Source organism: Leptosomus discolor, chromosome 2 (assembly GCF_034619465.1).
Source record: "Leptosomus discolor isolate bLepDis1 chromosome 2, bLepDis1.hap2, whole genome shotgun sequence".
Taxonomy (NCBI): domain Eukaryota; kingdom Metazoa; phylum Chordata; class Aves; order Leptosomiformes; family Leptosomidae; genus Leptosomus; species Leptosomus discolor.
In genome coordinates, this window is record NC_141392.1 from 5767093 (window position 1) to 5779934 (window position 12842).

The window sequence follows — 12842 nt, forward strand, 5'->3', positions numbered from 1 at the left end:
GTGCCTTAGCACGTGCTTGGTTCGCGCAAGCCAGGAAAAATCCCTGACCTTTTTGCTCTCAGAGTCTCTGTCTGCTACCTAAGTGCTAGTCACCACCGACGCTTTGCCCGCCCTGCTGGCGGTTGCTGCAGCCGGATGCATTCAGGCTAGCGGACGGCGAGCTCGAGAGCTGCTGCGCAGTTCAAGGCAGCCCACGGGGTCCACCAGGCTCAAGAACGCGAGCGCGAGCAGCCGGGCAGCTCGCCCACACAGAGCCACGTCTCTATGGAGACTCTGTCAGCAGCAGCCCAAGGAGCTGGGCTGAAGCCAGCCCAGCCACGTCCCTGCAAGGAGCAGCCCTGGCAGGGCAGACATACCCTTTGCAACTGGTGCTCCCTTGTAGGCACCAGCTGTTTCTTGCTCCCGGTGAGGATGGTCTACCAGCCGGTGCCTTATCAGTTCTGCATCCTTATTTGGCAGGGAGAGCCACCCCTGCTGGTGGGGCCGTGGCCGCTGGCATGCACACACACCTGGGGCAGGCAGATGCTGCACATTCCTCCCCTCAAGTGCCATTTTTTGTGACGCTGCATCACAGCGGCCTCTCCAAGCACTTCCACTGCGATGGTCTGGGGAGGGCTGGAGAAGAATCTAAAGACGATTCTCTGTATTGTATCCCTTTGTTTCATGCTGAGTTGCGTCACTCCCAGTTTGCTATCCTGCACGCTTAAACAATACTGAAATTTATTAAGCCAAGTGGAAGGGTTTTTTCCTTTCCCCTCCAACACAGCAAGTGCCTAATTTTTGAAGAATCGGACAAAATGGCTGGTTGCTGAAACTTGTGGGGTGGGAGGCATGGCTTCCTCCTTTACTCAGCACAGCTCCTTGCAGCTCCCTTTCCCACTGGCCATCTAGCCTGTTCGTTACACAGACTGCAGTGGCATGCTCTGTTCTCAGCTTGGTTCAGAGCCCCACTGTGCTACACAGTCTACCAACAATGGAAGGACATTGACCTTGTCCTGAGCAAACACAAGAAAAACTACAGAACAATCTCAAGTCATCGCAAGTGCTCAGACAGTAGATGCAAATGGCCAGATTCCAGGAGAAAAAAAAAGATGAAAAAAAAAAAAAAAAAAAGGGATGCCTAAGAGTCTTTTCACTATGAATTTCAGTGCAACTGTTTACTGGTATGATCTTCATTTGAGGTGCTAGTTGTCAGCCTCCAGCCACTTCTCCAGCTGAGAGAGACATATGGAGTAGAGGTCACTGCATTCATTTCCTAACCTGCTACATCTCCAGCAGTTCACATTTTCAGCCACAGCACTGAAAACCACAATTCATCATACTTATGTAGTTCTGGGCTGAATTTTCTGTTGGTGTGTGTAGGAAGAACTCCGATAATGACTGCCACACTCGATTAGACCATTTAGCTCTCCATTCTCGTGTTCACCCTTCCTCCTAGATACAGTCTTATAACAAACTTAAAGCTGAACTACATATATATACATAACAGAAAGCTTCAAGCCAAGGTAAAAATGAATAAAAGAAAGAGTAAAATTATTCACATTATCTGTTCTCTGTTGTAAAATGTTAGCTTATTGAGAAACACATCTGGACATTTTTGAAGACATGTTGGTAATGCAGAACTTCTCCGTTACAATCTCTCTTTCAATTATAACATCTCCATTCATCATTCTTCTTACTAGCAGAGACGAAAAATATTAAGTAACATGAATACTGACTAATATCAAATAGTACGACTGTGCCTGCTTACATACTTGGTTCTGCAGACATTATTACCAGTGTTTCAGAGACTAACGAGCAAGGGCTTTCCCTGCTTTCACAAGGTGAAAAAACCACACGCATGGCAGAAAAATTACCATACTCAGTTTCTGCTCCCTGGTAAGTTTGTCAGAAAGTATGAATATACTCCCCTCCTTCTTCCTTTTGAAGAAGAAAATAATAATAATAAAAATAAAAACATTTGTGGTCTTCTCATTAGATAAATACTCCTAGGACCTTAGAGTAGAAGTCACTCAAGTCTGAAATTTCCAGCTACAGATGAAAAAAAGTGGATGAGTGATCAGAGCATTATACTCATCTGAGAGACAATATGGCTTGACCACCCTGCAAACTTCTTGGAAAGTCATTTACCGCATTGAAAAACAATTTCCTAAGCATAACATCCATGCCTCTTTGTGTTTCAGGACCTGTGCTTTCCAGCAATGATTATCAACAGTAATTCTCAGTGAATGCTAATAAAGCTGATATTTTTCATTCTAAAAAAGATTCCTAATCAAAATACAAGACTCTTGATCATCCTTGCATTTGAGGCTTTTAAAATGTCTCAGAAAATCCAGGAATGCCTCTTAAGAAAAACACAAACAAACAAAAAAACCCCCCACAACCCAAAATATCTTCCTGTACTCCTTTGGTGATCAGCTTCCAAGAGCCTCAGGAAACAATTTCAGATTATTTGATCTGTACATTCGACAGCAGACTTTCTACAGCCTCCACCTTCACTAGATGTACAGAGATGAAAAACAGACAAGCAGGGCATTTTCTTTCCTCCTTTACCCCTATAATGAAAGAGCCTTTGAGGAGTTCAGTTCAAGAAGGTCCTAAACATGTGTTCCAGTAGAACTGATGTCTGAAGCTGCTAATAAATGGTGGCACTCTGTGCAGCCACCCTGTACACACATGCAGCCCCATAGCAGGATAGGAAAGTTCAGAGCTGGGCTTCCCACACTGACACCACCTTTCCCCCTTGGTTCTCTTTTTGATTTCCTTGATTTCCAGGCAGCAAGCATGCCTCGGGTCCTCCTTCTGATCTCCATGACCCAGGTCTGCCTTTGGAGTTCACAAAACTGCCTGGTGGAAACACAAGGATCCTAACCATCAAGTCCCTCCTCACCTTGGCTAACACCTACATGCACACCCTGCAGCTACACTCCAGCCTGTGGAGCTCCTACTGGCAACTTGACTCTGCTGCCCAGACAATACCCACGTGCTATTCTTCAATATATTTCGTCAGTCAATACAGACAGTCAGGGCAACCTGAACACTTCCTTTGAATAGAAAGCAGAACACCCTGCAGCTCTTCAAAAGAAAATGGCACTTAGCCAGGAGAAAAGTGTGTTTGGGGGGGACTAATATACATATTATATGGCATATATATACACATATATATGAAGTGAACCAGCAGCAACCCAGAACCATCCATTTCTCCATCCAGGTAAGAATGTACTGGCAAGAAGTTAATTGCAGAAGATAAATGCGAGTAGAAGAATACAAAATTGACATTTTGCTGTTTCAAAAAGCAGCTACGCTGAACAGTCAGTTTACTCTATTAAGGCCTGACCCATCACAAATTTTAAAGAAACACAAATCTTAAAGATCAACAAGTAACTAGCCAATTATTACTACCACAAAGGGGTTTGCATGTTTCATTTTCCTCTGGCTTACCAGTAGCCACTAAGCCTTAAATGTCATGTCAAAAACAAGGTAGCAGCCCCAACAAACACACAGCAAGTTATCTACAGGAAAACCTGCAAAATCTGAGCTTGAAGTCTCAAACACAAAGTTACTGACATTCCCTTATGGAACTTCCCACTTTTACACAAATAAACTGCTCTGAAGTACAGAACCCGTGGGTGGTAACTTTCTCATCTCAAATCAGCCATGCTATTCCTGCATTTTGGAATTTATTCTTAAATTTCTAAAGTGAAGCCTATGTATTTGCAGAAATTGTGTTACTTCTCCAATGCCAAAACCAGCATCTAGAAGCACTGCTGCTCACTAAAAATGAATGGAAGCAGTAGCCATTTACTTAGATGGCAGAAAATAAATAAGTTATTGTGAAATAAAATTGATTTTTCATCCAGAGGAAAGAGTCGAACCACTGCTGCTAAGGCTGGAAAACTGCATAGCTGTTTCTTCTTTTCACACCATACTAAGAAAATAAGTCTGCAGTAGGTTTCCTCTCTAAGCTCTGTTTAACTCCTTTTATTGATATCCTGAACCCTCTGCTATGAGGGAATGGAATTCTCCCCAGGTACCAATGAATCCATCGAAATAATTTTAAGGTGACTTGATATGTACAGTAACGCAAATCCATTCCGGGCACAAACAGAAATGAACCATCTAGGGGGATGTTCTTTCCCACTGTATTAAGATGGTGGATAGAAGGCTGTCATGCTCATCTGCTGTTTTTTTTTTTGTTTTAGATCAAACTGTGACCCTTAGAAAGGCGTGCATATATCTGTTTGAACCTGCCAAAATGGAAATCCAATCGTGGATATTGTAACCTGCGAATTCATACTGTTTCCTCATCATAGAAAAAAAAGAGGAGAAAAAAGGAGGAAAAAAACCTGAGGAAAACAACCCAAGGAAAACAAAGGAAAAACAAAACATAAAAAAAAAGAAAGAAAAAAGAGAAAAAAAAAAAAAAGACAAAAGAAAAAAGAAAGAAAAAAGAAAGGAAAAAAAGAAAAAAGAGAAAAAATTAAAAATAAAAATATTAAAAGAAAAAAAGAAAAAAAGAAAAGTGTGGAAATAAATCCAAACCAGAAAACATTCCTTAGATTTCTAAATTTTTTTTAGCTTTAAGTATCTGTGTTATCATTAATAAGAGTCAGAAGACTAGCGTAAAGCTTTCCCTTCATATATTTGGCATACAAATACTCAGTATCATTACTAGTTCCACAGGGTATAGTCCTGATTATTAGAATATATCACCAAGGTTTTTTTAGGCTAATTTTATAAAAACAACAAGGGATCATAACATACCAACAAAAGCAAACACTCGTAGTTACTATAGCAAAAAAACCCAGCTCAACCCTTCTAACTCCACACAATACATCTCTTTTGTCCAAGTGAATCACAGAAGCCTAATATATGTTTTGTATTCTTGTAGCACAGTACTGTCATATTATCCAAGTACATGCTTCCATCTTTTCTTCCTTTGTATGACTGTCTGGGGCATCAATACAAAGACAAAAACATTTGTGGGTCACGCTCACCAGCCAGGACGTGAATACACGACTACAGGAAGTCAACTTAGAAAACCTCCACCCTTAAGAGTTTTGAATATCCTACTTATAAAAGTTGTCTAGCATGATCAAATGCTACAGCCAAAATACTCATCTATCCCTGCTTCAGATCCTCAGATCCTGCACCCTTGAGGATTCAAACAAAACAGTATACTAACAAGCTGTTTTATCACCATGTCTGCTCACAAGATGTAGCAGGCTTCCTTGCCTAATGATGAACTGGAATCCTATAAACAGGCTGATCTGACTCTCTAAAGCCATACTTCTAAAGCTAAGTGAGGTCACCACCACTTTCGTGAGAAAAGCGGTAAAAACGTTCCAGAGCATACACAATCGTATTAGCTGGGGGTGAGGGGGGAGGTACCACTATCTTGACAGAAAATTGTGGTATAGACTAGGCATAACACAAAGGTTTGCAAACCATTGACTGAGACTGACAACTTACTCCCCCTGAAGATTACAAGCAAGAAGACAGTTCTTTATGGCTGTCAACAATATTGCAGTATTCCACTAGTGCCCGTGAAGATAGTGCCCAAAGAAGACATGAGTTGTTTATTTTCAACATACAAGAAACAGCCTGGCAAGTAATGGAAAAAGAATTCAAACTGGAAATGCCAGTTTAATCATGCGTTTTGAGATCCTGATTTTACATTGGGTTTGGGTTTTTTTTCTGTATCAAGTGGAAGCACTCGGTAAATGACATGGCTTATATACCACAGAATAGCTCTCCCACAGTAGGTCTGCACCAGACTATGACAAATAAGTCTTGCCAGACGACTACTTCACACGTCCTTAATGAAATTAACGTAGTAGTGATGAAGTCAAGGACATTTGCTGTCAGTAAACCTCTTCTAACCTGGAAAAGGACTTTGTATTTTGAGGGCTGGCTGTAGCAAAAAAACCTTTCTGCTAAAACACCACAAAAACAACACACACAATTCCCCATGCAAAATTTAATCCCTTTTTTACTGACAATCTCCAAGATAGGCATTTAGTATTTCTTGGCCTTCTCAGCTTTTTTGCACTATATTTACAGTAGTTACTTTTCTGATAGCAAGTATCTGGGTAGTACAAAAGCATCTGCATTTGACAGCTGCATTGCTCTGAAACACCAACCCCACATGCTTCTTTTTGAGTCTTTATGTGTAGAATAGCAGCACTTGCCAACAGTTTTCTGTTATTTCTCTTTAAAACTAGTTTTGAGACTCTGAAAGCAACAAAATAGTGACTTACAGCTTAGAAAGAAAAGGAATATTAGCAACTATTCATTTAAGAGAGTTACGACTCCTGTGCCACCTGCAGAATTGCTACAGATACAAAGATGAGATGATTTAACAAAACATTCACCATCACATTGGGCAGTGTTTAGAAGTTCTTGTACGTTATGCCAGAAGAATGTATTGTTCCAACTTAACGCGGAGCTGTCCCGGAGACAAAAAACAAGCTGGCAAGCAACAGAATAGTTTTTGATAAGCAGTCTGGGAGCAATTATAAAGCAACAGAGTATCCATAAAATTGATAATCCATTTCCAACCTCAGGCTAGGTACAGACCTTAATTTTTTTTCCAATGCTGGGAGCTAACCAATTAGAGCTGAAAGATGACCAGAGAGCAAAACAGTCTCTGGAAGAGTGGGCGAGTAAGGACAAAGTGAGTTTTACACAAGCAAAAGAGGAAGGAGGAAATACTACCAGCTGGAGAGAAAGGACCACGTCAGTCAGCCTCTGTGGTGGGTCCTGCAGGCTGCCAGACCTGTGGGACTTCTGGATGGACCACTGAGAGTCGTGAATACAGGCTATAAAAAAGGAAATACCGTCTTTCTAAATAAACAATGCATTGTTTTAAGAAGATCACCTGGAGGGCAAGAGGGGTGCTCACTAATATTTTTTCTTCTAGGTAAAAGATCTACCCATGAAACAAGCCTGGGGAAGTAATCACAGTCAGTCCCAGGCAGGACAGTGCCCAAAAGGCTGGCCTTTGAGTTGGAAAAAAAATGGAAGGAATCCATCTTAAGAAAGGCTTATGATCAGCATTCATTGACCTGGAGGGGAGATATCTGATGCTATCAGGAGTCTTCTCTCCCAAATGTGCTGGAGATCGTGCTTTGAAATACATACCAAAACCAACAGGTGGTACTGAATTTATTAACCTTTAAAAGCATACCAACATGGACAGGACGTAAAAACACTAAGTTTTATCCTGGTCAGTCTGCCTCCACAGGAGTCAGCAGTTTTTCAGGCGATAGTTCCCCTGTAAAGGCTGATATGATCTCCATCTTTTATAGTCATGGCAAGGCAGTGTATTTCTTCTGGATCACCCCATCTTGCAGTATGTCCAGCAGAGCTAGCTCTAATTCTTCCTCTACCCAGTCTTGCTCTGTCATTACTTGACAGTACATCCAAGTGCTCAAATTCGGTCATTCACTGACTGTAATGGAACGCGTTTCTTACTATGTGCCACCTTTAAAGGAGAAGTGATCTTCCCAAATTCATTTTTCTGAACAGTGTGCGCTTTTGGATATCCAGCTGTTCTTCAACATTCTTCTCCAACAGCTCGATCCAAAACATTCCAGTTCATCTCTCACTATATTCAGTGTCTAGCTTTCACATCCCTACTCCCTGTGCACCATACCAACCACTGAAACGTGAAGTAAATGTTTCAGTTTAAATATTCCAATAAGGGGCATTTCTAGACACATTTGGGTCAGTATTATGGGGTTCATGTCAAAGGTTGTTGTGTGTTAGCTGAGCAATGCAGTGTATTTTTTCCAGTTGCTTCAGCCACTAACCAACTACGTGACATCCTGAACGATTACTACTTTAGAATATATAACGAAAGAATTTAATATGAAAATTAAAAAAAGCAGGAACTAAGTCATCTTAATTACACACAGCCAGCAACCAATAATACAGTACGAGAAGTCTGTAGTTTGGGTCAGCTAAGACCTTACTTTTTTATGTATCGTTCTTTCTTTTGTTTAGGATATGTATCCAGGTAATGCTTACGGGTTTTGCCATCTACAGAGCCCTAAGGTCACTTAATGCAGCTTTCATCTTTTCTTGATACATACCATCAAACTATGCTTCTGAAGAGAGCTGTCATTAGGAAGGGAGCCTCCAGGCACCACATTACACAGTTGCCTGGTTCATATCAATGTGAATTGGGAAAAATAATCAACCACTTTTAAATGCAGCTTTAAAATCATGCAGTTGGACTTGCCTATCCTATTTACATGAAGTATCCTGTAGTCATTCCATGCAGTAGTAAAATCTACTACAATTTTTCTATAAGGCAATAACAACTGGAGATACACAATAGCATCAGGTCTTGCTCCCTTCAAAGCGGTTTTACAAAGCAGTAAAGCCCTCCTAGCATAAACTGTACTTTAGACCTCTAGAAAGCCTGGAACAGTTTCAGATTTGGTACAAACTATTGGATTTATTCTGTTACTCTTTGTCTTCCCCCCCTCATTGTATTCCTGATCTTTTTTTGCAGAAATGCTTTTTAATTTTTCTTTTTTTTCCCCCCCTGTCTTGCAACACTGATACTCTTTCTCCATTCCCTCACTCAGGAGTTATTTGCTGGCTGGTTTCGAGAAAGACCCACGGTGAGACAGCCTTGTCACAGCAGTAGAGGCAAGAAGCCAGCCCCTCCTCCCGCAGGCACGCGTACCTGTGAACGCGTCTCGCTGCCAACCGTGTTACCTACCACAGCGCACGCAGGGAGCAAACAGGGGTTCTCCCAAGAGCACACACTCTAGCAAGTCTGTGTCTAGGAGTGAGCGTGAACCTGAGGCTTTCGCTACCAATATTAATCATTTCTATCAGAAACAACCTATTCTGCTACTCCTTGCAAGGTCTTTCTGCACATGAAGATTGGCACTGATAGAAGCATAGGAGATAACATTCTTTCTCACTTTGGGGAAATCAGATTACCAGACAGTACAAAGGAACCCATCCAGCAGCCCTCCAAGCTACTTTGCACACCACTTTGTTTCTTTGTTTTGTCCTCCCCTGAAATGTAAATTATCAGTAAGTCCCGGAGGAAAGATCCAGGATGTGACGGACCAGTTGGTTGATCTGATATGGCAAATAGTCTGTTCCTCACATAAACAAAGTTTCTTCTTCCTCTTCCACCTCTGTGTCTTATCTATCGTTGAGTGTCTGTAGTCATCAACGAACATCTGACCTTTGACTGTATGACATAGTTTTTTTACTATGCCTATTACTTTCAAACCACAATTTAGCAATCACTGGAGTATTTGCTGTTTCAATAATACCCATGTTCACAAACTTGAAGAGATGTTGGCATCATTTTAAGAGCTTTTCCATTACTAATTTTCACTTCATTCTCAAAGACATGCACTGACAGTCTTCGCTCCTCACATACACAAAATAACCTCAAAAATACTGGCAGCAGAGCTATTTTAAATGGCAACATGCAGCTTACAATGAAAAGCTTGATATACTGATACAGTACCATAGTTCTAAAAGATACTAAAGCATTCAAGTTTGCCCTTGGATAGCCTCAATCTCACTTGTGACCTTCCTTTGCTCTGGTTTAGACAATGTCCCACTCAGAGGGACAACAGGCCTACACCTGTGGAGGCTGCTCCCTCTATCCACTGAGAAAGCAGGCTGTCTAAAGACAGCGCTGCATGGGCTTAAAACATCCGTTTCAATACAGGCAATTCTAAATGGAATGAGTTGGTCTTCCAGCAATGCAACAGGATTTTCTGCAGTTTGGCAGAGAAACTCAGATAGTGTGCTATCACCAGAAAGTATTACAGTAGCTTTAATTTTTGCACAGAACAGACAAGTTCATTGTTTTGAAAAGTCATGACAGTAAATCGCAAGGAACTTGATTTACCTCCCTTGGATGAAGGACTGAGTCAAGCACAGAACACTGGAAACCTATGCCTCCGAGAAGTCTGTGCTGGTTCAAACCTGCTCTTTGGCAGCCAAACCACGCTTTCAGCTATACACTATTACAGCCTCTGATTTTCAGCTGAGCTTTTTCCCCAGCTGTGCTACTGCAGCAAACTCTGTCACACATGAGCACCAAAAGAATGGTCATGAAGAATTTGCTTGTCTTTAACCAGGATCTTTACCAAATATAAAAGTATTTGTGATGCTGACAGACATCATCATAGTTGTCTCACACCCATTTCTCCATGTGCAAAGTGACATACGAAAAAAGTAAAGGGAGATACATGGGAGAAAACACCATCAGCACAATATGGAAAGTCAAATACTGGAAAAGCAAATAAGCGTAAGGATTAGTTTTAAAAACAGAAAGACCATGAAGACAGAAAATCAAAAAAATACCCTAAGCCTCACATGTTTTAGCTTCACAGCACACCCAGGAGGAGAGTGACACACCAGGAGCACACCTGATTTAACACTTTCCTTGTGGATATTTGAGAACAATAGAGCTAGTGAGCAGATCATTCCTGACTGGATGTATTGCATCATGCAGTAACTCTTACCTAAAGCTTTCTGGGTATTCAACAACAGCCATGTTGATAATATCCAGTGCGTGCTGATAGTGCTTCTGAGCTGAAAAGAGGAGGGCTAGTAGATGAAGTGAATTCATGTCATCTTTGCACAGTTGCAGTGCTTCTTGAAGATGTTCTATAGCATCAGAAATCTGGAAGGAGATGGGGTAGAAATAAAATGAGAAGACGTTTCTCCTCCAGTCCTACATTATATCCCAAAGGTAAGAACAAATACAGTAATTAGAAAATCTGAAGAAATCCTACTTCGGCACCTATGAGAAAGACTTCTACTATCTGAACAGTTTGCCAAAATTAACAGACTGCACTGCTTGGGAAAAAAAAAAAAAAAAGCACACATTCTGGAGAAAGGAGTCTGCAGCAATACTAAATCACTGCTTATAAAGAGGAGCAGCAGACCTGATCCAATCAACCCCCTCTTACTTTGGCATGCTGCTTCTGTGCTGTAAACAGATCCACCACAGAGGCCCAATTTTCTAGGATGGGTGGCTGGCTCTTCACCTGGGGGAGGGCATTACACACCTCTGCTGCATTTTGTCCCTTGTGATGGCTGTACAAGGCCTTTCATGATTTGGATCAAGAACATAAAAATTAAGTTTGAATGTTCAAGGGTAAAAGAGTCAAGATTCAAAATGCTGTCACAAAAAGAAGTATCTTTGCAAGCAGTGATGTAAAAAGCAGTCCTGACAATCATAGCACCAGCATGTCATTAGAATCAAGTCTCACTTGGCAGAAAACTTAACATCTATAATGAATGCAAGTATATCACACGCTCTTTGTGATCCAATACTCTATTTTAGGCTATGTATTCAAAAGGGAACTTAGTAGATTTTCTTTCCCTTGGCCACCAGTAAGTTTTATACGGAGAATTTTCTTTAAGATTCTCTGGTGTCTGAAATTACTGTTACTTAAATTATTCCAGATCTGTGTTTGGGCCTGGAAGCCTGCAGAAAGACAAAGTGGAAAAATGTATAGTTTTCTTTTCCTCCTATATACTTTCCCTCTCCCTCCCTTAAGTGGTGGAGAACATAGTTCTTTCTCTCCTACTACAAGAACTTCCCACTTAAAGCTTTGCAGACATTCTCCTGCCTTGGCATACCACCACTGTGAAATTCCCACCACCTCCACAGATCACTCAGAAAAACAGGTAATACCTAACTAAGGAAAGCAACAATTACGCTGCCTGCAGTTACCACAGAGGTTGCTGATTATCTAGATCCCAGGTATACTTCTGTGAACCTAGTACATATTCCATTCACGGGACAACTTCATCCTAATGTCCAAGTGACATTTCACTCTTACTGCATATGCAAGCCAAAGTACTTAACTACTCTATCACTGGTGACTCCATGCAAGTCTGGAGATCAGTGTGACTGCTCCACAGACATAACCCCAAACTGGCATCTGTCCCAACAACTTCAAAACTGCTGAATGTCCTGGCTTAGATTCAGGTTGGGATATATGACTGAGTGCTCAGCTGTAATGAATTACTGCTTGTCAGGGGAGCTACTTTAACCACACGTGTTGTTACAGCCTACTGCAAAGCTAAACACATTGGCTTAAATCACCAATGTTCCCTCAGCAGCTTACTAGGACGCATTTTCCTACAATGTAAAAACACTATCAATGACAAGACAACTTGGAACCAGGACAACAGACATGAGACTGTGGTAGGCCCAGATCTGTCCTTCCACAAAGTTCTTCAGTAGGTATACCAGAGGTATATAAAACTGACTTGCTAAAAAAAAAAAAAAAGCTTCTATCAAGACTCTTCTTACACTCAAGACTAAAAACACCTCATATTTTTTCTATTCCTCTGTCTCAGACCTGCACAAGTTCTCATAAAGAAATTCCAAGTTCAGGGAAAAACAAGTTCATTAGAAGAAAAAGACAATCTGTAAACCAAATAACTGGAGGGAGCTTTGAGCAGCCTGTTCCAGCTGACCTTGCTTTGAGCAGGGATTGAACTGGTGATCTACTGATGAACTGAGGTCCCCTCCAAACTTAACTAGTCTATGATTCTATTCAAAGACTTGGGAAGGTGATCCTAATTTGCTAGTATGAATCAGACAAAGAATAATGCTTGCAACTAGCATCTTTGTGCTTTATGTGCAAACTATGTCACTGAGACTTCGCTTTACACGTGCAAACGCCCAACGATCACACAACTGCAAGTCCATACCCCTAACAGAGGCCAGCTATCAAAGCAGCTCTCTGACTGTTGCAACATACACAAAATAAAGCAGCACAAAAGCCAGCTGTGGTCACTCCTGCAAACCTGTGCCTGCCGAACATACTGCT

General features: G+C 41.3%; 1 protein-coding gene across 2 annotated transcripts in view; it reads right to left on the reverse strand.

Annotated features, from left to right (window-relative positions):
- TTC7A (tetratricopeptide repeat domain 7A) overlaps positions 1-12842 on the reverse strand; it is a 171858-nt gene that overhangs the window by 78421 nt on the left and 80595 nt on the right. For both annotated transcript variants that reach the window (XM_086460563.1, XM_086460562.1), the window contains one exon: positions 10515-10675. In XM_086460563.1, the coding sequence (XP_086316689.1) occupies positions 10515-10675 (161 nt within the window). The remainder of the gene's footprint in view (positions 1-10514; positions 10676-12842) is intronic.